Here is a 25706-nt window from a genome sequence, read left to right as displayed (position 1 = left end):
GTATTTGCCTGTTGCTCACATGTACTCCAAGTCCGTAAAATTGAATGAGTGTTGTAAATGTAAGTCACTTTGATAAAAGTCTTTGTAGGCTGAGAGTTCATGCATCACTTTTAGTTTTTAAATACACTTAGAGGTAATGTCAAATGCAGCCTTAAATTTTATGTATATAGAATCTCTGTATTCCTGAACAATGAATGGATACAAGAATGTTTCATAGAGTCTAAGTAACATACAAACTTAGAAGAATAAAATTGCCAAGTCATTTTATCGTTACTTTGCCTTTTGGAGTCTCCTTTTATTAAATGTTATTACTTTGTTTTGAAAAGATGACATGTTTTTTGGAAATTTTTACTTAAAGTCTGAGGTCAGTATCACAGGGTCTTTTTTCTAGCCATTGAACAATCTGTTTTTCTAAGGCAAATCTTTACTTAGAAGAGCAACAGAAGAACTCTATCCATAAAAGTTATTCTTTTTCTTTGTCGCAGCTAGTTTAAAGCAGCAACATCCTTTCTTTAGTCTTCAGATATATTTATTATGGGGAGTCTAAGATTCTGGATGTTGTGTCTTACACTCATGGGTCTTATTACCATTTTAACAACTTTGGTTTTGTTTCTGTGATATAAAAAGTGTTGTGCTTTCCAGAAGATCTCCTCTAAGTCTCTGTGTCTTCCAGTGTGTCTTTAACTTTGTGGGAAGATTTATTTCAGATAAAGATTTGTGGGATGTCAAAGAAGTGAAGAGAGAGACAAGAGCCTAATGGTATAAACCAGTACTGTTTTACAGTGAGAAATTTAGTTTACTCAGCCTTGAGTAAATTTTGTGCAGATATTTAAATGTTCTTCCATTTAGAAAGAAGTAAGGATTTAGTGATAACGTCTATTTAAATTGATAGATTCTCTAATAGTGGTAGTATTTAATGAAGATTGCACAGCATTTTGAACTCTATGTTTGATCCTAACAACGTTTCTAGTTTAGCCAAAGAATAGTGACGTGCTGTTTTGTTCCTGACTTCAAGTCAGTATAGCTCAACAGTATGGTGTCATAGGCACAATAATGCCCCCTTTACCCCAAGATGTTCTCATCCTAGTCCCTGGAACCTATGAATATGTTACTTTCCATGGCAAAAGGGACTTGACAAATGTGGTTAAGATTATGAATCTTGAGATGGGAGAGTATTCTGGATTATCCAGATGAGTCCATTCTAAATACATGAGTTCTTAAAAGTGGAAGAGGAAGGCAGAAGAGTGAGTCACAGAGATGCAACGATGCTGAAGAAGGAGCAGGAGAGATTTGAAGCGTGAAAGCACTTAACCTGCCATTGATGGCTTTGCAGGTGAAGGAAAGGGCCATGAACCAAGCATGCAGATGGCCTCTAGAAGCTGGCAACTCTTCTTAGCTGACAGCCGGCAAGGAAACGGGAGCTTCAATCCTATAACCTCAAGGAACTAAATTCTGCCAGCGAGTTGAATGAGCAAGGAAATGGAGTCTCCCCCAGAACTAGAAGGAAATGCAGCCATACCAAAACCTTGATTTTAGCTCATTGGGACTCATTTTGGATTTCTAATCTCCAGAATTCTAAGATAATAAATTTGTAGTTTTCAAGCCTCTTAAGTTTGTGCTAAGTTTTTTAAAATTGTGGTCATAATACCTTATAACATAGTGAAATTTCAGTTGTACATTATTATTTGTCATACACCATATAAGTATGCCCCTTCACTACTTGTGCCCACCCTCCACCTGCCTTCCCCTGGTAACCATTAATTTGTTCTCTTTGTCTGTAAGTTTGTTTATAGTCAACATATGAATGAAATCATATGGTGTTTGTCTTTCTCTGTATGGCTTATTTCGTTTAATGTGATGCTCTCAAGGTCCATCCATGTGGTTGTGAATGGGACAATTTCGTCTTTTTTTATGGCTGAGTAGTATTCCATTGTGTGTATATATATATATATATATATATATATATATATATATATATACACACACTACATCTTCTTTATCTAATCATCAGTCAATTCGCACTTGCATTGCTTCCACGTCTTAGCTATTGTGAATAATGCTGCAATGAACATAGGGGTGCATAAGTCTCTTTGAATTGTTGATTTCAAGTTCTTTGGGTAAATATCCAGTAGTGAGATAGCTGGGTCATATGGTGTTTCTATTTTTAACTTTTTTGAGAAATCTCCATTGTTTTCCACAGTGGCTGCACCAGTTTGCATTTCCACCAGCAGTGGATGAGGGTTCCCTTTTCTCCACACCCTCTCCAAAACTTGTTGTTTTTTGTCTTGGTGATTATAGCCAGTCTAATGGGCATAAGATGATTTCTAAGTGCAGTTTTGATTGGCATTTCCCTGATGATTAGTGATGTTGAGCATCTTTTCATGTGCCTATTGGCCATCTGTATATCTTCTTTGGAAAAATGTCTCTTCCTATCTTCTCCCCACTTTTTGATTGGGATGTTTGTTTTTTTTGTAGTTCATTTTTGTGAGTTCTTTATATATTGTGGAGATTAATATATGATTTTTGAATATATGATTTGCAAATATTTTCTCCAGTTGGTGGGTTGTTTTTTCATTTTGATCTTGGTTTCCTTTGCTTTGCAGAAGCTCTTTAGTCTCATGAAGTCCCACTTGTTTATTTTTCCTTTTGTTTCCCTTGTCTGAGTAGATATGGTATTCGAAAAGATCCTTTTAAGTCTGATGTCAGAGTGTACTGCCTATATTCTCTTCCAGAAGTTTTATGGTTTCAGTTCTTACCTTCAAGTCTTTGGTCCATTTTGAGTCTATTTTTGTGCATGGGGAAAGATAATGGTCTACTTTCATTCTTTTGCATGTGGCTGTCCAGTTTTCCCAACAACATTCATTGAAGAGGCTTTCCTTTCTACATTGCATGTTCTTGGCTCCTTTGTCGAAGATCAGCTCTCCATAGATATGTGGTTTTATTTCTGGGCTTTGAATTCTGTTCCATTATTGAGTGTGTCTGTTCTTCTACCAGTACCATGCTGTTTTGATTACTATAGCTTTGTAATATATTTTGAAGTCAGGAATTTTGATGCCACCAGCAGTGTTCTTGTTTCTCAGAATTGCTTTGGCAATTCGGGGTCTTTTGTTGCCCCATATAAATTTTAAGGTTCTTTGTTCTATTTCTGTGAAGAATGTCATTGGGATTCTGATTGGGATTGTGTTGAATCTGTAAATTGCTTTAGGTATCATGGACATTTTAACTATGTTTATTCTTCCAATCCATGTGCATGGAATCTCTTTCCATTTCTTTATGTCGTTATCGATTTCTTTCAGTAGTGTCTTATAGTTTTCTTTATATAGGTCTTTCCCCTCCTTAATTAAATTTATCCTTTTTGTTGTGATTGTATTCTTGAGTTCGTGGTCTGTTAGTTCATTATTAGAGTATAGAAACGCTACTGATTTTTATAAGTTGGCATTGTACCCCGCAACTTTGCTGTAGTTGTTGATTATTTCTAATAGTTTTCTGATGGATTCTTTAGGATTTTCCATATATAAAATCATGTCATCTGCAAACAATGAGAATTTCACTTCTTCAGTTCCTATTTGGATTCCTTTTATTTCCTTTTCTTGCCTAATTGCTCTGGCCAAAACCTTTAGTACTATGTTGAATAAGAGTGTTGAGAGTGGGCGCCCCTGTCTTGTTCTTGTTCTCAGAAGGATGGCTTTCAATTTTTCCCCATTGATTCTGGTGTTGGCTGTGGGTTTGTCATATATGGCCTTTATTATGTTGAGGTACTTTCCTTCTATACCCATTTTATTGAGAGTTTTTATCATGAATGGATGTTGGATCTTGTCAGATGCTTTCTCTGCATCTGTGGAGATTATCATGTGGTTTTTGTTCCACATTTTGTCAATGTAGTGTATCACATTGATTGATTTGCAGATCTTGAACCATTCTTGTGTCCCTGGTGTGAATCCTGCTTGATTATGGTGTGTGATCCTTATAATGTATTGCTGTATTCAGTTTGCCAGTATTTTGTTGAGGATTTTCACATCTATATTCATTAGCCATATTGGCCTGTAATTTTCCTTCTTTGTGTTGTCCTTGTCTGGCTTTGGTATCAGGATGATGTTGGCCTTGTAGAATGCATTAGGAATATGTCCATCCTCCTTAATTTTTTTGAATAGTTTGAGAAGAATAGATAATAAATCTTCTTTGAATGTTTATTAGAATTCTCCCGAGAAGCCATCTGGTCCTGGACTTTTATTTTTTGGGAGGTTTTTGATAATTGTTTCAATCTCTTTACTTGTGATTGGTCTATTCAGATTCTCTATTTCTTCTTGATTCCGTTTTGAGAGTTTGTAAGAGCCTAAGAATTTATCCATCTATTTCTTCTAGATTGTCCAGTTTGTTGATATACAGTTTTCATAATATTCTCTTATAATCTTTTGTATTTCTGTGGTATCTGTTGTAATTTCTCCTCTTTCATTTCTAATTTTATTTATTTGAGCCTTCTCTCTTTTTTTCTTAGTGAGTCTAGCTAAGGGTTTGTCAATTTTGTTTATCTTCTCAAAGAACCAGCTCCTTCATTGATCCTTTCTACGGTCTTTTTTGGTTCAATTTCATTTATTTCTGTGCTAATTTTTATTATTTTCCTCCTCCTGCTGAGTTTAGGCTTTATTTATTCTTACTTTTCTAATTCTGTAGGTGTAGTTTAAGATTGTTTACTTGAGCTTTTTCTTGTTTGTTAACATGGGCCTGTATTGCTATAAATTGCCCTCTTAGGACTGCTTTTGCTGCATCCCATATGAGTTGGTATGGTGTGTTTTCATTCTCATTTGTCTCCACGTACTTTTTGATTTCTCCTTTTGTTTCTCTGATGACCCATTGGTTGTTCAGCATGTTGTTTGGTCTCCAAGTTTTTATCCCTTCCCTTGCTTTTTTATTGTAGTTGATTTCTAGTTTCCTAGCATTATGGTCAGAGAAGATAGTAGATATGATTTCAATATTCTTAAATTTATTGAAGTTTGCCTTGTTTCCTGATGTATGGTCTATCCTTAAGAATATTCCATGTGTGCTTGAGAAGAATGTATACTCTGCTGTTTTTGGAATGAGTACTCTATATGTATCTGTTAAGTTCATCTTCTCTAGTTTTTCATTTAATTCCACTATCTCCTTGTTGACTTTTTGTCTGGATGATCTGTCCATTGAAGTAAGTGGAGTGTTGAGGTCCTCTACTATTATTGTGTTGTTGGCAATATCTCCTTTAGGTTTGTTAATAGTTTCTTTATGTACTTTGATGCTCCTCTGTTGGGTACATATATATTTATAAGTGTTATGTCTTTTTGGTGGAGAGTCCCATTTATCGTTATGTACTGCCCCTCTATCCTGCTCTTTACCTGTTTTATCTTGAAGTCTGCTTTGTCTGATGTAAGTATGGCAATGCCTGCTTTCTTTTATTTGCCATTAGCTTGCGGTATTGTCTTCCATCCCTTCACTCTGAGCCTATCTTTGTCTTTAAAGATGAGATGTGTTTCCTGGAGGCAGCATATTATTGGCTCTTGTTTTTTAATCCATCCTGCCACTCTCTGTCTTTTGATTTGAGAATTCAGTCCATTTACATTTAGAGTTATTATTGATATTTGAGGGCTTAGTACTGCCGTCTTATTGCACGTTTTCTGGTTCTTCTGCATATCCTTTGTTTCTTGTCCCATGTATTTCAGACTACCGATTTGATGAGGTACTTTTCTCTGTTGGTTTTCTTCATTTTCTCCTCATCTATCATCTATGTCTCTGTCCTAATTATTTGTTTATTGGTTACTGTTAGGTTTGTATAAGAAGCCTCATAGATGAGATAGTCCATTTTGTGATTGCCTCTTATTTCCTTAGACTATACTGATTCCATCCCTTTCCTCTTCCCCTTCTAAGTTGTTTTTGTCACATCTTGTTCCATCTTGTTTTGTGAGTTTGTGGTTAAGGTGATGAAATAATTTTTATTTTGTTGTTTTCCTTTTCTTTATCCATGATGTAAGAGTTAAGTGTTTACCAATGTGATATGATAGAGAGCTGCCATTTTCTGATTATTGCCTATCTATTCATTTCTTTGCTCAGGGCTTTTTAGCTCTTTTCTTGTTCTTTTTTTTCCCCCCCTTTTAGGTATGAGGGCCTTCTTGAGGATTTCTTGTGGGGGTTCTTGTGGCAATAAACTCCCTTAACTTTTGTTTATCTGGGAAAGGCTTTATGTCTCCATCATATCTGAAGGAGATTTTTGCTGGATAGAGTATTCTTGGCTGAAAGTTTTTGTCTTTCAGGATTTTGCATATATCATTCCACTCTCTCCTAGCCTGTAAGGTTTCTGCTGAGAAATCCGCTGAAAGCCTGATAGGAGTTCCATTGTAAGTTGTTTTCTTCTGCCTTGCTGTCCATAATATTTTTTCTTTGTCATTGACTTTTACCAGCTTTACTACTATATGCCTTGCAGTAGGTCTTTTTACATTAACATAGTTTGGAGTTCTGGTAGCCTCTTTCATGTGGATTTCCATCTCCTTCCCAAGGTTTGGGAAATTTTCCATTATTATTTCTTTGAACAAACTTTCTGCTCCATTCTCTTTCTCTTCCTCCTCTTGAATACCTATAATGCTTATGATGCATTTCCTAATTGAGTCAGATATTTCTCTGAGAGCCTCTTCATTTCTTTTTAGTCTTAGTTCTCTCTTCTCCTCCCTCTGAAGCATTTCTATAGTATTGTCTTCTAAATTGCTAATTCAGTCTTCCATATTGTCAATTTTGTTGTTTAGGGTGTCCAGACTTTTTAAAATTTCATCCATCCATTGTGTTTTTCTTCTCCAAGAATTTCATTTGGTTCTTCATTAAAGTTTCAATCTCTTTTGTGAAGAAGCTCCTGAACTCGTTAATTTATCTTTCTATCTTTTCTTGTAACTGGTTGAGTTTTTTTTATGATAGCTATTTTGAATTCTTTGTCATTTAGGTTATGTATTTCTATGTCTTTAGGGTTGGTTTCTTGGAACTTGTCATTTTCCTTCTGGTCTGGAGATTTAATATACTTTCTCATACTGCTTGATGGTGTGGATTTTTGCCTCCACATGGTATTATCTGGTCACCACTGCCACATGCCTCCACTGTGTGAGGATCGGGTTCTGTGTATTCTGGGCCCAGCATAATCTGGGGCTTCCCAACTCTGGCCACTGACTGCTTTTATCTCTGTGCAGTGCTCTGACTGATGGCAGAGCTAGAGCACTGGGCATGGGGAGGGGTGCTCTACTCCACCTGTGCTTCCCCCAGTCTCTGCTTCTCTCTCTGTGTGCACCTCTGGGCGATTGCAGGACTGGAGTGCTGGGCAGGGAAAGGGGCACTTTCTTACACCTGTGTGCCTCCCCCAACCACTGCCTCTCTCTCTCTCTGTGTGGTGCTCTGGGTGCTCATGGGGCTCCACCAGCCACCACTTCTCTCTCTGTGCCATTCTCCCAGTGATCATGGGGCTGGAGTGTGAGGCTGGAGTGCTGGCTGGAAACGGGACACCTCTCCCCAGCTGTGCACCTCCTCCAGCCGACCCCTCTCTCACTGTCCTGCTTTCTCAGCGAATGTGGGACTAGAGTGTGGGACTAGAGCACTGAGTGGGAGGGGGTGCCTCTCCCCAGCTGTGTGCCTCCCTTACCTGGCCCCCATCTCCCCCAAATTGCACTGCACTCTAGGTGATTGTGGGTCTGAAGTGCCCGGCAGGAACTGGGCACCTCTCCCCAGTTCTGTGCTAATTTTTTATGGTAGCAGATGAGGAACTAATACATATGGCTTCTAACCATATCAGCTACCTAGAAGGAGGAATATTCATTTTGGAAGGAAGAGAATGACTAATCTTTAAAGTTCTGCCCTAAGAAGACATCGGAGTCAAAACAAAGTAAAATATATACACACACAAGCCTCAGTGTTTTAATGTGTCCTGCCTCTCCTCATGGGTGAAGAAAGTGCCAGAGTTATATGGCTTTTTATTGACGGGAAACAGATACCTTGTTTATACACAGATGTGAAATGTTAACTGATGTTTTTAAAGTAAACTGTAATGGGATACTGCTTATAAAATATCCTGCATACTCTTCTGATATGGTGGCTAATGATACGTTTTTTTTTACCTGTTGCTCTTAAGAAACATAATATCCTCAGGCTATGTTAAAGATTTCTACAGGTAAATAATTTGGGAGTTAAAACTACTTTTTATTCTAACAGGATTTACATGTTCAATTCTACGCTGATAGATATGTTTTAAAATCCTGCTATGTCCTTGTCTCTAAGACTGTTTTAGAGTTATGCAGATTAATGAAGTCCTTGGCCTTTGGGACACTTGTAGGATATTGTTCCAGATCTGGTTAGAAACGTGGTGGAGTCTGGTTGTGAGTCGTAGTTACTTAATTTCTAACAGAAATAATATTTAATTAGAATCTCAGTATAGGGAACAGGAAATTTCCCATAGAATTTCTTATTAAGGTTAGTAGTTTAAAATCATGTTTGTTTCAAACTGTGTTCTGAGAACTAGTTATTTGGATGAAGGGAATGTTGAGTTACTTAACTCTGGTCCCTGAATTTTACTTCATTTAGAGAAATCTTCTTTTATCTTATTTATAAGTTTGGGTTTTATAAAATAATTTGTTTGAAAAAGAAAAAGTTATGTTGCTAAAAGAAGTTTGAAAATGGAAATCAATGATTTCTTGGGAGATGTAGTGGCTCACTGATAAGGCAGCTCCAGGATCCATACCTTCACTTGGGAAGAGACTTGAGGAAGAATTACATTTTGGGACAGAGTGGAGAGCAGGAATGGTTAAAATATGTATCAGCAGTCTAAAATAGTGTTAGTGAGATAAAATGCTGTTTTATTGGGATGTGCTGTGTGGCCACCTAGATCTTCCAGACTGATCATTTACTCTTTGGGGATAGAAGACTGCCCAAGATGACCATCTCCTCTTCGGAAGGTAAAGAAGAGAAGTAACCTCTGCTCGGTCTTCTCCATAAATACTGAGCTCTGGTGATTACTGGACGGACGGGTGGAAGATAGAGAGAAAGTATTTTGTTTGTTGTTTTTTCTTATAAGGTTTGGGGATACCTAAGAATAGCCACCTAACTGGTGTAGAGACTTTCCAACTAAAACTAAGTAATAAAATTGCTATTTTAGAGTGACTTAGACTGTGGCAATGACAATAAAAACTGAAAAAGAGTAGTTGGAAAGACTTCTACCTTAGGGTAAATGACTTATAAATAGATCTTGTTGAATGGGAACATGGAGGCTGGTTGTTTGTTTGTTTCTCTGCTTCCTGAGGAAGATTAGCCTTGAGCCAACGTCTTTGCCAGTCTTCCTCCACTTTATATGTGGGTTGCCGCCACAGCGTCTTTTCTTTCATCCACGTAATATTCACTTTACTAACACTTCAGGGACTTCAAAAATCATGAAATTATATCAGAAAATAACATAATTATTCCTGCTCTGTAATTTGTAATTGAGACATATGCTTTGAAACCATCTAGACCTTGATTTAAATCCCATTTTCTTCCCTCTTGCTAATAACTGTGTGAATTTCCACAAGGTAACTTCTCTCTCTGGTCATCTAGTGGTTAAGATGCGGTGCTCTCACCACTGTGGCTGGGGTTTGTTTCCTGGTCAGGGAACCACGCCACCTGTCTGTCAGTTGTCATACTGTGGCAGCTTATGTTACTGTGATACTGAAAGCTGTGGCACTGGTATTTCAAATACCAGCAGGGTCACCCATGCTGGACAGGTTTCAGTGGAGCTTCCAGACTAGACAGACTAGGAAGAAGGACCTGGCCACCCACTTCTGAAGAAATTGGCCATGAAAACCCTCTGAATAGCAGCAGAGTATTGTCTGATACAGCACTGGAAGGTGAGAGAATGAAGCGAAAAGACTGGGCAGGGCTCCACTGTGCTATATACAGGGTCAACAGGAGCTGGGATCAACTCCAGGACACTAACAACAATCAAACTTCTCTCTCATGTTTCAAAAGACTGCTGGGTAGGTTTAATGAAGTGAAGTTTACAGATTGCCTTCAACCTTGCTTGGCATATGGTAGGTCCCCCAAATATTGCTTTCCTCCAATCCTTTTTTCTTTAGAAATAGAACTAAAGAGTGAATTTGTATGTTATTTTGAAGGTCATGTTGGGTATATACATCATCATTGTGGTTGTGTGTTCTAGTTTTGTATGTGCAAAAATGCCATGAGATGTGCATTTCTCATGCATTATTTCTGGCAACAAAATATTGGAGTATTACTATAAAGAGTTTCAAGTTAAAGATGGACACTGGAGTAGAATATAAAACATTTAGTGAAAATCAAGTCTCAAATCCCTAGTGAGACAAAGAGTTGTGCCTTTTTGAGGAACTAGAGTAATCCATAGTGATTCCGTTTTTGTAACTACATCAAAGAATTGAATTGAAAATATGTTTGTTCTTTTTTTAACAATAAAATATCAGAAAAATGATAAAAGCTGCCCTTGGTTGCTTGTGGCAAGTACTATACTAACCTTTGTATATATTTTATCTCATTGAAGCTTCACACCAGCCCTTGAGGTAGATATTCCCATTTTACAGATGGGGAAACAATCTGGATGACATTAAGTAACATTCTCAGGATCACACAGCTAAAAACAAGAGGACCTCTACTTGTGCTTATTATTGATTGTCTCCACTTGTCCTCTGGTGGAGGTGCCAATGAGAACCAAATTACTATTGGACAAAAGTATTGTGAATTGGGACTTTTGTAAATTTCGAGTAGGGACTATAACAATATTATTTGTCATTGGAACTTGAGTGACCTGTACTACACAACTTAAAAACAATCAATGTAATGGTGCCTCTTCTCCTCTGCTGATGCTGCCTGCATTTTTGTGTTGGGATTGATTTGGGATTTAAATGTGTTCCTTTTGAGTAGTCCAAGAAAATAAAAATACGTCTTAGTCAAGGGTTTGTATTTTGCTTCTGGTTATTTAAATATATTCTAGAAAACATTTAAGGACGTTAGCCAGCCATCATTTAAATAGTCTTTGTAGTTCTATTTTTAACATTTTATTGAAGTATAAAATAATGTGCACAAACTGTAAGTGTACAGGTTAATGAATTTTCACCCCATAGTTTTGATAGCCTTTTGATAGTAAAAATACAAGATAATAGAGGAAAACTTATTCAAGGAACATACTAAAGGCTGGAGAAATCATAATTAATATACTGTGTTGTGGAGTTGCCTGGGATTTTTTAAATGAAAAATGGTATGTTTCATATATTTAACATTTTAACTTTGGGGAAATATATGGGTTTGAATGCAGGGGACAGAAATTAGAAAAATTATATATATTACTCTTGTTTAAAATAAACCAAAAAATTAGGTTTTTATGATATGTTTTCATCTTTTTTAATCTCTGTAAAATATGGCAGATGAATGAGTATTTTATAAAGTATGCTCGTAAATAAAAGATAAAACTAAAGAGAAACAACAAGGCCTGGATATTGACAAATTAGTCTCAATCTAGATAGTACATTTGTGAGGAAAATGTCTATTTTAAATGTTATATCCAAGTGACCAATTAATTTGACTTTCAAAGGCTCAGTTTTACTTGTATAAGTTTCCTTTAATAATGTGTTGTTACACTTATGGTTGGTGACTATTATTAAAGTCCTAAATCTAGCTGAGGAAGGAATTTTGATAAGGCCTACCATATGCCGTATCTTTTTATTTTTATTTTTTCAGAATAATCAGCTCAATTCTGTGTTATTTTAAAAATCAAATAGTACTGTCATAGTACCATCAATGGTTTAATAAAATGATGTTTTTTAATTTGTAAAATTGTACTAATAATATATGTTCATTATGAAAACTAGAAAATTCAGGGATATATTAATTGCTGAAAACTAAAAAATGTTGGTAGGTATCACCTAGGGATTTATTTTGGGAAACTAACCTCCTAACTGTTTACCTGTCCATTACTATATCTATTATTTGTATTATTTTGTACTTAACATTACATTATAGACATCCTTCCAGGTTAGTAAGCATAAATCTTTATTGCTATAATGGCTGGATAATATTCAGATGAAAACTTTCTAATAATGTTGATCATTTATTTATTTATTTATTTTGTTGGTGAGGAACATTGTTGCTGAGCTACCATCTGTGCCAGTCTTCCTCTATTTTGTATGTGGGACACCGCCACAGCATGGCTTGATGAGCAGAGTGTAGGTCTGTGCCTGGGATCTAAACTTGTGAACACTGGGCTGCCAAAGTGGATCATGTGAACTTAACCCCTATGCCACCGGGCCAGCCCCTCATTTACAGTTTTTTACTAGTGTAATTATTCTTTGATGACCATCCTTAAACATATATTTTTGCACATTTATTCAATTGTTTCCTTAGGAACAACAGAATTTCTTGATTAAAGGTTATGTTTAAAATTTTGCTTAACATTTCAAAGTGAAATTTACTTCCAGTACTAATGTGAAAGAGCATACCTACAACTTTGTTGTAATTAGTAGACTTTGGCATTTAAAAAATTATTTCCCAATCACATACGTGAAAAATGGTATATTAATTTGTTTTTCAAACTTATTCTAATTTGCACTTGTTTCTGCTGATTGTGGCTGAGCAGTTTTGTGTTTGTTGTTTGTTTTCGTTGGTGAGTTAGCTGTTTTTGTTCTTGGTGCATTTTCCTATTGTTGTGTTGGTTTCTCAGTATTCTTTACATAATAGAGGCACATTTGCTTTACTATGTAGGCTGTAAGTGGGTTTCCCAGTTCGTTTTATCTTATTCTTTGACTTTTTATGTATAATTTCTAAAGGTTTGTAGTTACACTTGTTAATCTTTTACTTAATGAATTATTTTGTTTCCTCACTAGAATATGACAAAAATATTCACTCCATACTGCTCTAATATTTTTATGTTTTTATTTTTGTCCACCTGCAGAGTATTTTGGTATAACTTACGCACATAACCACCACATCTCACAACTCCTGGCAGTACACCATTCACTGTCACATCAAATATTATGTGAACTGTGCCTCCTGGACCTTGGGAATAGATAAGCATTTAACTTTATTTTTCCAATATTTCGTTATTTCCCCTATACCATTTAATGAATAATCCATCATTTCACCACATGTTTGAAATAGCCCAGTATTTCATAATAGATTATTTTATTTGCTTGAGTCTTTTGTGGGCTATCTATTATCAGTTGTTTATTCTTATTTTCCTTTTTTTGTTCTTGGGGTTAAGGGTTTTTTTGTTACATTTTTAGTTAATTTTTACTTACTGTTTACAGCAGTTTTTCACAATGTTTCCCTTTTTAAATAGTTTTTAATAGGAAAATAGAATTGGACATATGCATTTTCCACTGACCTTTTTTTCAAGACTATGTCTTTGTGTAAGTTGTGGGATATCTCTAATTCTGCATTTGAAAAATATTGAGATGTTACTACTACTACTATTTGGATTTGAGTTACTTTCTACTAAATATTATGTTGTATTTTAAGTCTCAATGAAGGGTATCTAATGGGAGATCTGTGATCAGGAGATAAAAATGAACGTAATCATACTTTAGGAAGTGGAAAATGAAAATTGTAAGAGTTTGAGGTAGAGAGACCAGGTCAGGGACTAACACAGTGGTGTAGGTATTGAGGCCTAACCTATGATGATAGAAAAAGAAAGTGTAAGTGTGTATATTTTAGATGCCTCACATACTGTCAAGTCTAGACTTTCCCTGGGTTTTGGGTTTAAATTAAAAAGTTTTATTACCTGACCAAATGTGAGTATAACCTATTTTCCAGCTTTATGTCTCTCTGCTTCCATATCTTAGTCTGTGCACCAGACAAATTTAATTGTTCCTTGATCTGGAGACGTCGTTTTCTTGCTTCTGTGCAATTGCTCGTGCTTGTGTGTCTGCCTGATGTGCTGTTATTGCCCAGATGCCCTCAGCCAGTCTCATCCCTCAGTCAGAGTGCGTTTCAATTGCCATTTCCTTTCTGCAGCTTTTCCAGGTAGACACGCTCCTTTCCCTTTGAGCCTGATTGCTCTCTGTTTGTACTTTTATTGAAGTTATGTTTTGCCTTGTGACATTCATGTTGACATATTTGTCTTATCGCCACTGCTTTTGTAAGTTCATACAACCCAAGCCTTTTATGAAATGTTCATATTTGGGCAAGTGAGGGCCAAGGGCTATTGTAATGGGCCCTTTAAAAGAGCTTTTACGATTTTTTTAAAAATGCTTACAAGATAACAAGCTTGTTTATGTGTAGTAACTAGGATTTTATGGTTATTGCTGCCTGACAATTTAAGTCTAGGCGTTTTGTGAATCTGCCTCCTAGATGCTGTCACTCGTGTTATTCATTAAGTTTTTAGAAACATTTATGTAGTTTTGAGAAGTTACTTGGGTTGTAAAACCAGTAAGCATATTTGTTATTTATATTATTATTGGTACTGATAGAAGAAAACTATATTTAAAAGTAAAAGCTTCTCATATCTTATTTCTTGTATTTAAAAACAGTGATAAAATATGTATATGGTGTCTGTTATCATGGAATTGAAAGCACAGTTCTTTTCTTTTAGCTCTTATTGTATCTGTTCTAATTAGATCTTTGAATCATTGGTAGGAAAAACATGTTTTAGAGAGGATCAGAAATTTCAAGCAAAGTAGGTTTATCTTAAAATTAGTTGATGAAAATTCAGTCCTTTAACTTGTCATTTCAGAATTTGCTACCAGCCACCTCTCTGCAGGGGTGGAGTTCTCTGGGTGTTCGTCTTTCCCTCAGCTGAGGTGGCTGTTCCAGTTTATGGTTTTGCACTTAACTATTTCTCTGCTGATTATTTTTTCCAGAAGTTTGTCGTGAGAGAATACTTAGGGAAGATTTTTCTGAAGGCTAGTCAGTCCATCTGTTTCTCTTGATTAGTTGATCTTGAATATTGAGGGTTGGGAGGAGAAGAGGAATAAGAACATCAGAATTACCCAGGGCCTTTTAAAAAAACTTTTTAAGAACACTTGTCTTCTTTCATTTGGAAGTACCACCCAGTCTGATTGACCCCTTAGATGTATATGAAATGGTTGAGATCCACTGCTTTGATATTCTAGAATCCATCCTTAGGTTAAACCAGAATTATGGAGGATTTTATACCTGGACAACATTATATTATTCATTACCATATAGTTCTTTTGACTGAATTTCACTTTTGTTTGATGCCATTATTGTATGTTGAAGAAAATTATAATCATCAGCTTTATTAGACTTCTTCTGGCCTTTTCTGTAAAGTTTTTGTGGCTATTTTTGTATGTTGAGGGACATAAGAAACAACCATATGAGACTGGTTGTCTTTTAAGTTGTAGAAAATATCATTCACACACTGTATACTTTCTGAGAAGATCTGTGAAAGACAATGCTCTCTGGTCTCAGTATTAAGAATAGTTTGGGGGCCAGCCCGGTGGTGCAGCTGTTAAGTTCACACATTCTGCTTCGACGGCCCAGGGTTCGCTGGTTCGGATCCTGGGTGTGGACATGGCACTGCTTAGCAAGCTATGCTGTGGTAAGCGTCCCACATATAAAGTGGAGGAAGATGGGGCACGGGTGTTAGCTCAGGACCAGTCTTCCTTAGCAAAAAGAGGATTGGCAGCAGATGCTAGCTCAGGGCTAATCTTCCTCAAAAAAAAAAAAGTACAGTTTATACTTCTCCTGAAGAACTAGAGGATTTTCTTTTTTTAATCAATGCTGAGTCATGTAATCAACCCCTTTTCTCTTGTTCTCTGAACTAATAGAAAATGTAGGAAACAATTTTTGACTCACTTCTCGCAAGAATGCAGGACTTAATAAGCATTTTTCATTTTCATTTCATACCAGGGTTAATTTTAAGTTTTTTCATTATTTTTATCCTTTTTTCTCTGGTTTTCCTACTTATTTTATCATTTACTTTAATTGTATCTAACAGCGTATGATTTTAAAAGACTTTTTAAAGTCTTATATTCTCCTTAGAATAAGGCAAGTGTCAGCCTACAACAACAGAAACTAGTTTAAGAGGCAAAATGTTTATTTGAGATGAAAGAATTGCAATTGAGAGAGCGCAGATTCAGGTAGAAATCCAAAGTGTCCTGCTGGAAAGTAAAAGTCGGGCTTTTAAAGGCAGAGAAAGGAGGTTTTATTACAAAAAATTTTAATTAGAGTTGGAGGCAGAGAGCTGGTCTTGGCTAAACATCGATTGACTATTGATTCTTCTTCAGAAAGTCCGCAATCCTCGTTCTTTGTGATCAGGATGTCCATTCTCCTGCTGACTTCTCAAACAATTGCTGGTAAAACAATTGCCGTTTTATCTCAGTCCGAAGTTTGGCCCAGTTCAAGGTTCAAGATAGCAAAGCAGTTTCTCTGGAAAGGCAGCTCCAACTCAATTTAAAAATGGCTCCACTAGAGTCAATTTTTACATTTTCCCCTTGTGATTGAGCTCTGTCTTTGAAAGCTTCATTGATCAACCATTTGAAAGCATTACTGATCAGCTATTGGAAAGCATTGCCGAGCAGCCATCAAAGCAACATTGCTCCCTGATCTCCAGGAAGGCTCATTCCTGGTATATCATGTCCCATGTAGGAGGGAAAGTGGTTTCCTTAGGAGCCTTAGGCCGCAACTGAGCAAGAAGAGTGCCAGAGCAGAGAAAACCTGACTGTTAAGTTCCTTTAAGGACAAACATTGTCTGTAGTTCCTGAAAATTTCTCAGGTGAAGGCTCATAGAGCAACCATTATCTGAGTGGCGTTTTTATAACATCAAGCCATGCAGAGGAGACAAAGTTTTACAGCATCAAGAATTCCTATAGTAAACAAAATGTTAAGTCCAATATTGGGGAATAGATCTGAACTGGGAGGCCATTGCTGAGGGTAGCCAGCTAAAGAGATCAAAGAATCATGGGCTGTCCGTGTGCACAGCAGTTCACCGTTTGGCCTGTGCTCAGATTTTGTCTAGTTCAGTTTTTACTGTGCAAGAGGTGTTTACCCAAGTACAGCAAGAGATGTTTATCACAGAACAAACCCCACCTTGTTCAGCTAGAGGTAATCAAGAGCAATTCTATTATCTAATACAACTCGTGATTGAATCTGAAGACTTTTCTTGGGCAGCTATTGCTTTAGTGGCGGATTCAGCAATATTCCCTAGGGTTTTAGATAAATTTCTTGCCATGTATTCATTCATGGCAGTGCCTACCCAAGGGAAAAATATTTTTCCAAATCTGGTAGCTTCTCCAGTATTGATGCCACCAGGCATTGAACACTCTTGACTATGATTGCAATTAGTTTCATATTTTAGTCTGTGAAGTAGGTTGAAAAGTGATGCCCAATGCTGAGTTTCTGACTGATCACGTTACAAAATAGATACAACCAATAATCCAATTGCATAGTGACCTCTAGTTCCATAGAGATTTAAACAGTGTTTTCCCCATAGGTCTTTCTGCCAAGTACAAGTGAAAATATACTCTAAGGCAGCACAAATCATGGAGTTGTTGTAATAAAATTGACTAAACCAGGGATTTCATTGGTTAGGCAAGGAGTTCTAGACACATAGCACAAGGAATTAGGGAGGAATGGCAGAGAGATTGGCAATTAAAGCTACTAAAGGATCTCTAGATTTATGTACAGAACAAGGCTTCTGATGACAAACCCTCCAGTCAGAAAGATTTTCCCCTTTTGTAATAGATTGGGAGTTGCAGATACAAGTATTGTCTTTCCAAGAAAGAGAGGGAAAAAATAAGGTAAGAAGCAGTAGCTAGTATAAGGTATTTAGGCCTTGTCTAGCCATCTGGGAAAAGCTGGCTGCCTCAGATGTTGGTTACTATTCTTCCTAGTTAATTTGCTTTGGAGGCCTCCAGTGTTTGTACAGGACCAGACGTTAGGTGGAGCCTTCTTAGCTGTGAGATGTATCTTCAAGGTTAAATGCCTTCTAGTTCTGCAGCTGTGTCAGTAGTTGGGAGCATTTGGTAAGGTCCTTCCCAATGGGGCTTGAGGTCTGTCTTCCTCTGATGTTGCTTCCAGAATACTCAGTCACCAGGCTCTAGACTGTGACCAGCAGGATCCTTTAAATTGGGATCTTGGAAAGCTTCTTTAACCTGTTGCTGATAGGCTTGAGTATAAGTCATTAGAGACTTAAAGTAGGTGGTCATACTAGCATAAGACATCAAGGGATCAGCAGAAGGTAGTATACCAATAGACATTGATCTGGTGGTGACTGTCTCATACAGAGTGAGTTTGTTTTCCAAAGAGGGTTCTGTGCACAGTTGGTGAGACCAAAGGCGGTACCTTAGAGCAGAGGAGTCCACTCTACAGGTATATAACAAAACCTCAAAGACAATTCACAGAGGTGCTTTATGAAGCCATCAGTTTCTCCATTAGACTTCTGGAAATTTCTCAGCCAGTTCAGTTTTATGATCTGAAGGTTTATCAGAAACTGTATTCTAGAGTGTCAGAGTTCTTTTCATGAGTCTCTCTGAAGATGAAGTATATTTGCAAAAGCATCATAGTAAAACAGTAACTATAAGTGACAAAAGACTTAAAATAGCATGTTTAAAGATTTGATTACAATGCAATTGACAAAGTAATTTGGTTATTTCTGTGACATATTTTAAGATAGTGACCAGAATTATGATTGATAACATTATATCAAGACATAACAGAATTTTAAGAATTTTATGTAATTTTTAGGACACATATTAATAACATTTTCCCACACAATATAACCTAAGAAGGTTTACCACTTATTTGACCATGTTTCCCATGCAATTTAACAAACCAAATACAGCTAATTAGGTTAATATTCCCCTTTTTTTATAGGAGGAGAAAACAAATTCTTTGAGAAGTCCAAAGGGCCCTCTGGAAATGATCAAATATACTTTAGGACCAAAAAGGGCCTTCTTTAGGATTTGAATTTTAAGAAGTTTGTCAAAAATCTCAAAAGGTTTTAAAACACTTGGTCAAATAGGATCATGAGAGTTGTAGGTCACTGTGACTTTCAGGCAAACACAGAAAGCTAAATAGTTGACAGGGGGATCCTTGGCTATCTTAATAGCCTCAGCTTTTTGAACATAGGAAATTATTTTGACAAAACATAGAATCCCTATTTTCTAGGCAGATCACTCTGAAAAAAAATCCTTTTACAATCTCTTATCAACAGCAGACCAACAATCCAAGAAAAATGTCCTTTTATGAGAGAGAGAACCAAATTCTAATTTTGCACCAGCTTACTTTTGATATTAAAACTCATTTAGTTAAATTCATTTCAATCGTAGCCAACTTGACCATGCACAAAACTCTTCTCCGCATTCTTCTTCCCCAAACCTTCTATAATCTTGTTTTTTTTTTTTTTTTAAAATATATATTTCTGTGGTTACAATGGAGAGATCATGACTTTTTTTTTTTTTTTTAAAGATTTTATTTTTTCCTTTTTCTCCCCAAAGCCCCCCGGTACATAGTTGTATATTCTTCGTTGTGGCTCCTTCCAGTTGCGGCATGTGGGATGCCGCCTCAGCGTGGCTTGACGAGCAGTGCCATGTCCGCGCCCAGGATTCGAACCAACGAAACACTGGGCCACCTGCAGCGGAGCGCGCGAACTTAACCACTCGGCCACGGGGCCAGCCCCATATAATCTTGTTTTTTACTTTGAGAATTTGTCCTTTCTTCTTTCCCATCACCAGTTTTACTTTAGGACAAATTTAGTTTCTTAACAAAAATATGTCCATTTTTTATACCTCCTTTTACTGAAAATATATATTTTCTCATAGCATACTTTTTTTTTTTTTTTAAAGATTGGCACCTGGGCTAACAACTGTTGCCAATCTTTTTTTTTTTTCTCCTTTATCTCCCCAACCCCCCCTCCCCCCCCCGCCCTGTACACAGTTGTATATCTCGGTTGCATGCCCTTCTAGTTGTGGGATGTGGGACGCCGCCTCAACGTGGCCTGACGAGCGGTGCCATGTCCGCGCCCAGGATCCGAACCCTGAGCCACCGCAGCAGAGCGCGCAAACTTAACCACTTGGCCACGGAGCCGGCCCCCGTTTTTGTTTTTTTTTTTTCTTTTTTTTCTTTCTTTTTTTCTAGCATACATTTTTTAATGTGGCACAAGGCATGTTTACTAGTAGACCCAAACATCTCTTAGTTCTTCTGTAATAAGAAGCTAAAAGTAGATAAATCTATGTCTAGTAATTAACATCTAATATTTTATATTATTTGGAAATGATCTAGATACTCAATAAATTTCTATCATTGTACTTAATTTAGCAAAACTATAAGGTTTCAAGTTACAGAAGATTTTGAACTTATTTTTTAAGTACATGCACGATAACACATAATTATTGTTAAAAAGTTCACCTAAAAACTTTTTATTTTTTTGCTGAGGAAGATTAGCCCTGAGCTAACATCTGTTGTCAATCTTCCTCTTTTTTTTGCTTAAGGAAATTAGCCCTGAGCTTACATCTGTGCCAGTCTTCCTCTATTTTACATGTGGCTTGCTGCCACAGCATGGCTGATGAGTGCTGTAGGTACACGCCCAGGGTCTGAACCTGCAAACTCAGGCCCCCAAAGTAGAGTGCACCGAACTTAACCCACTAGGCCACGGGACTGGCCTCCACCTAAAAGCTTTTTATCTTACTTACATCTGTTTAGTTTACTTGTTCCCAATAGTTATGTTTAAATTACCTACAAAAACTGCATGAGACATTATACAAAGTCAGCCGTCAGAGTTTTTGCTGCCAACTTTTGTAACAGAGATAAAATGAATTTTTTGAGTTTTAGTAAATGTAGGTGTAACAAAAGATTTATTTTTAATGCTGATAACTCTAAAGACAACAAACTTAAATTAGCTTTAATATTGAATATTCTCCTAGATCATGTGATCCTGAAATTCATTTCGATTAGTTTCTATTTTTAAAAGTATACTCAATTTATATAGTGCTTATTTGTTTTTAAGGCAGTTAAATAGAGCTCTCATAAACTAATGTTGATAATACCATTCGGAGGTAGAAAAATATCACATATTTATAACAAGCATTTTTAGACACACACTTGAACACACAGACAGATGCAAATAGAGATCCTTTTTAAAATTTTCTGTACAGTTTTTTGGGCAAGAGTTCTTCCCTAGCAGTCTGCATCTTCAAAAGCATCTTTTCCTCTTTTTTTCCGTTCAGTCTTAGGAATCAGTGATGGTCTAGATAACAGTTCCTGGAGAGGTTACAAGCTTTTTTGAGATTAACAGGTGAAGTTAGTTGCTTATCAAGGACTGATATACCCATTCAATTACTTTATCCCTAATTTGTTTCTTTCCCTCTGAGTACATAGTTTTATTTTAGCTTAGTGGAAAAGCTTAAAATAAATTCCTACTAGGCTTCGAATATCAGCTTCCAATTTGGCTAAATTTCTGATCATAACTTACTAAATCCTTTCAAATATCCTGTCAGGTTTCAACTGGGATGAATATTTTAATGATTTCTGGCAGTGTTAAACAACTCATTAATTTTTATTTATTTATTTTTTATTGCAGTCATAATGGTTTATAACATTGTGAAATTTCAGTTGTACGTTATTATTCGTCAGTCACCATATATATGTGCTCCTTTACCCCTTTGCTCACCTCCCAACCCCTTTCACTTCTGGTAACCATTTATCTGTTCTCTTTGTCCATGTGTTTATCTTCCACATATAAGTGAAATCACATAGTGTTTGTGTTTCTCTGTCTGGCTTATTTTGCTTAACATAACACCCTCAAGGTCCATCCATGTTGTTGCAAATAGGACAATTTTGTCCTTTTATTATGGCTGAGTAGTATTCCACTGTATATCTCTATATATCACATCTTCTTTATCCATTCATCAGTTGATGGACACTTGGGTTGCTCCCTATGTCTTGGCTATAGTGAATAATGCTGCAATGAACATAGGGGTGCATAAGTTTCTTTGACTTGTTGGCTTCAAGTTCTTTGGATAAATACTCAGTAGTGGGATAGCTGGATTGTATGGTATTTCTATTTTTAATTTTTTAAGAAATCTCCATACTGTTTTCCTTAAGCACCTATGCACCAGTTTGCATTCCCACGAGCTGTGTATCAGGGTTCCCTTTTCTCCACATCCTGTCCAACATTTGTTGCTTTTTGTCTTGGTAATTATAGCCATTCTGACCTGTGTAAGGTGATATCTCACTGTAGTTTTGATCTGCATTTTCCTGTTGAATAGTGATGTTGAACATCATTTCATGTGCCTGTTGGCCATCTGTATATCTTCTTTGGAGAAATGTCTGTTCATATTCTCTGCCCATTTTTTGATTGGGTTGTTTTTTGTTGTTGAATTGTGTGAGTTCTTTATATATTTTGGAGATCAACCCCTTGTCAGATAAATAATTTGCAAATATTTTCTCCTAGTTGGTGGATTGTCTTTTGGTTTTGTATATGGTTTCCTTTGCTTTTCAGAAGCTTTTTAGTCTGATGTAGTCTCGTTTGTTAACTTTTTATTTTGTTTCCTTTACCTGAGTAGACATGGTATTTGAAAAGATCCTTCTAAGACTGATGTCAAAGAGTATACTGCCTATATTTTCTTCTAGGAATTTTATGGTTTCGTATCTTACCTTCAAGTCTTTAATCCATTTTGTCTTAATTTTTGTGTATGACCTAAGATAATGGTCTACTTTCATTCTTTTTCATGTGGCTGTCCAGTATTCCCAACACCATTTATCAAAGAGACTTTCCTTTGTTGTATGTTCTTAGCTCTTCTGCCAAAGATTAACTGTCCGTAGATGTGTAGTTTTATTTCTGGGCTTTCACTTCTGTTCCACTGATCTGTGTGTCTGTTCTTGTACCAGTACCATGCTGTTTTTTTGTTTTTTTTTTTTTAAAGATTGGCACTGAGCTAACATCTGTTGCCAATGTTCCCTTTTGTTCTTTTTCTTCTTGCCAAATCCCCACAGTACATAGTTGTATATTCTAGTTATAGGTCCTTCTGGTTGTGCTATGTGGATGCCGCCTCAGCATGACCTGATGAATGCTGCTGTGTCTGTGTCCAGGATCCAAACCGTTGAAACCCTGGGCCTCCGAAGTGGAGTGTGCAAGCTTAAGCACTTGGCCATGGGTCCTGCCCCCTTGCTGTTTTGATTACCATAGTGTTGTAGTATGTTTTTGAAGTCAGGGATTGTGATGCCTCTAGCTTTGTTCTTTTTTCTCAGGATTGTTCTAGCTATTCAGGGTTTTTTGTTGCCCCATATGAATTTTAGGATTCTTTGTTCTATTTCCATGAAGAAGGTCATTGGAATTCTGATTGGGATTGCATTGACTCTGTAGATTGCTTTAGGTAGTATAGACATTTTAACTTTATTTATTCTTCCAATCCATGCACATGGAATATTTTTCCATTTCCTTATGTCATCATCAATTTCTTTCAATAATATCTTACAGTCTTCATTATATAGGTCTTTCGCCTCTTGGTCAAATTTATTCCTAGGTATTTTATTCATTTTGTTGTGATTGTAAATGGGATTGTATTCTTGAGTTCTCTTTCTGTTGGTCCTTATTAGAGTATAGAAATGCAGCTGAGTCTTGTAAGTTGGTTTTGTATCCTGCAACTTTGCTGTAGTTATTGATTATTTCTAATAGTTTTCTGATGGATTCTTTAGGGTTTTCTATATATAAAATTATGTTGTCTGCAAACAACGGGAGTTTCACTTCTTCATTGCCAACTTGGATTCCTTTTGTTTGTTTTTCTTGCTTATTACTCTGGCCAAGACCTCTAGTACTGTGTTTAACAAGAGTGGTGATAGTGAGCACCCTTGTCTTGTTCCTGTTTTCAGAGGGATGGCTTTCAGTTTTCTCTCTTGAGCGTGATGTTGGCTGTGGATTTGTCATATATGGCCTTTATTATGTTGAGGTACTTTCCTTCTATATCCATTTTATTGAGAGTTTTTATCATAAATGTATGTTGGATCTTGTCAAATGCTTTCTCTGCATCTATTTAAATGATCATGTCATTTTTATTCCTCATTTTATTCATGTGGTGTATCACATTGATTGATTTTCAGATGTTAAACCGTCCCTGCATCCCTGGTATAAATCCCTCTTGATCATGGTGTATGGTCCTTTTAATGTGTTGCTATATTCAGTTTGTCAATATTTTTTTGAGCATTTTTGTATCTGTGTTTGTCAGTGAAATATCAATTTTCCTTTTTAGTCTTCAGTTTTTGGAGATTGTATGAGTCTAAGAATTTATCCATTTCTTCCAGATTGTCCAGTTTGTTGCCATATAGTTTTTCATAATATTCTCTTATAATTGTTTGTATTTCTGTGGTATCCATTGTAATTTCTCCTCTTTCATTTCTAATTTTATTTATTTGTGTCTTCTGTCTTCTTTTCTTAGTGAGTCTGGCTAAAGGTTTGTCAATTTTGTTTATCTTCCTAAAGAACCAGGTCTTACTGTGTTTTGATTTCAATTTCATTTCTTTCTGCTCTAATTTTTATTTCCCTCCTTCTGCCGACTTTGGGCTTTGTTTGTTCTTCTCTTTTTAGTTCTGTTCTAGTTTAAGATTGCTTATTTGAGATTTTTCTTGTTTTTTAAGATGGGCCTGTATTGCTATGAATTTCCCTCTTAGCACCACTTTTGCTTCATCCCATATGAGTTGGTATGGTGTATTATCATTTTCATTTGTCTCCTGGTATTTTTTGATCTCTCCTTTAATTTCTTCAGTGATCCATTGGTTTAAACAACTCCATTAGTTTTTAATTTTAGTTTCCCCTTGACTGTTTAAGAGAATAATGTAGCAATTTACCACAAAATCTCTCAGAACCTTGTTATCTCTGGGAGGGGTCCATACAGGGCCCTCCTTCTGAAGGTAGATATGGAAGTGTTTGTAAAGCCATTAACTTAACAGACTTTTGTATAGTCTTTTCTTTTAGGTACCTCTTACATTTTAATTTTTTCTTAGTTTTTTGCAGCAACACTTTCAATAAGTTTAATAAGCCTTTTCAATAAGGCTATTTTGGAATTTTGAATCCTTTTGCTTTTAAGTGCACTTTTAAATGATTTTATCTAATTGGAACATTCCTTCTAATGGTCAATGTAGTTTCCCTGAGGGCTGGCAGCAGTTTGGTAGGACCCTAGCAGCAAATGGGGTTCAACCCTTATTTCTGCCTAGCAATGTCTGATTGCAAATAGGTTTCAATCCACATTTCTGTTTGACTGTATTTTGGGTCTTTGAAACTGATGGTTACCAAGCCAAGCTTACAGGACATGAAACAAGCTTATTTAACATTTTGAAGTTCTTTGTAAATATTTACACCTTCCAGGATCATAATTTTTAAGCACGTGTGCCAGAAGGTAGCACACTTGATTCTTTAGAAATTAAATATTACATTCAATTTGTCTGGCTTGCGGTTCTCAAATCTAGTGCACAGTAAGGTAGATTTTGTAAGCTCAAAGGAGCCCCAAAGTGGCCATTGTAATTTTAAGTCATATTTTGTATTATTGGTCCACAGGGATAAATGTTTACAAGAGAAAGGACTGTAGTTCTTAAATGTAAACCCAGCTGGAGTTCCCAAGGAAGGAACTTCTTGGGGACTTTTAGTAGATGAGATTCATATCTTAAGTAACAACCAGACTCAGAGTCAAAGAGACAAAGAGACACTGGTTGCAAGCCTCAGGTTGTTACTTGTCCTTCTGACCCACTGGCTACAACTATTTGGAGAAACA

The 25706-nt window shown here is 36.4% G+C and overlaps 1 protein-coding gene across 7 annotated transcripts in view; it reads left to right on the top strand.

Moving 5' to 3' along the window:
* Positions 1 to 25706, top strand: part of COG5 (component of oligomeric golgi complex 5) — a 345803-nt gene that overhangs the window by 56039 nt on the left and 264058 nt on the right. Inside the window, exon 1 of one of the 7 annotated variants that reach the window (XM_070265436.1) lies at positions 9655 to 10052. The exons of the other annotated variants lie outside the window; for them this stretch is intronic. Within the exon in view, the coding sequence (XP_070121537.1) occupies positions 9878 to 10052 (175 nt within the window). The 5' untranslated portion in view covers positions 9655 to 9877. Of the gene's footprint in view, positions 1 to 9654; positions 10053 to 25706 lie in introns of those variants that run through there. 7 annotated transcript variants of the gene reach the window in all.

Source organism: Equus caballus, chromosome 4 (assembly GCF_041296265.1).
Source record: "Equus caballus isolate H_3958 breed thoroughbred chromosome 4, TB-T2T, whole genome shotgun sequence".
Lineage (NCBI taxonomy): Eukaryota > Metazoa > Chordata > Mammalia > Perissodactyla > Equidae > Equus > Equus caballus.
The sequence above is the reverse complement of the archived record's forward strand: the minus strand, read 5'-3'. Positions and strand labels throughout refer to the sequence as shown.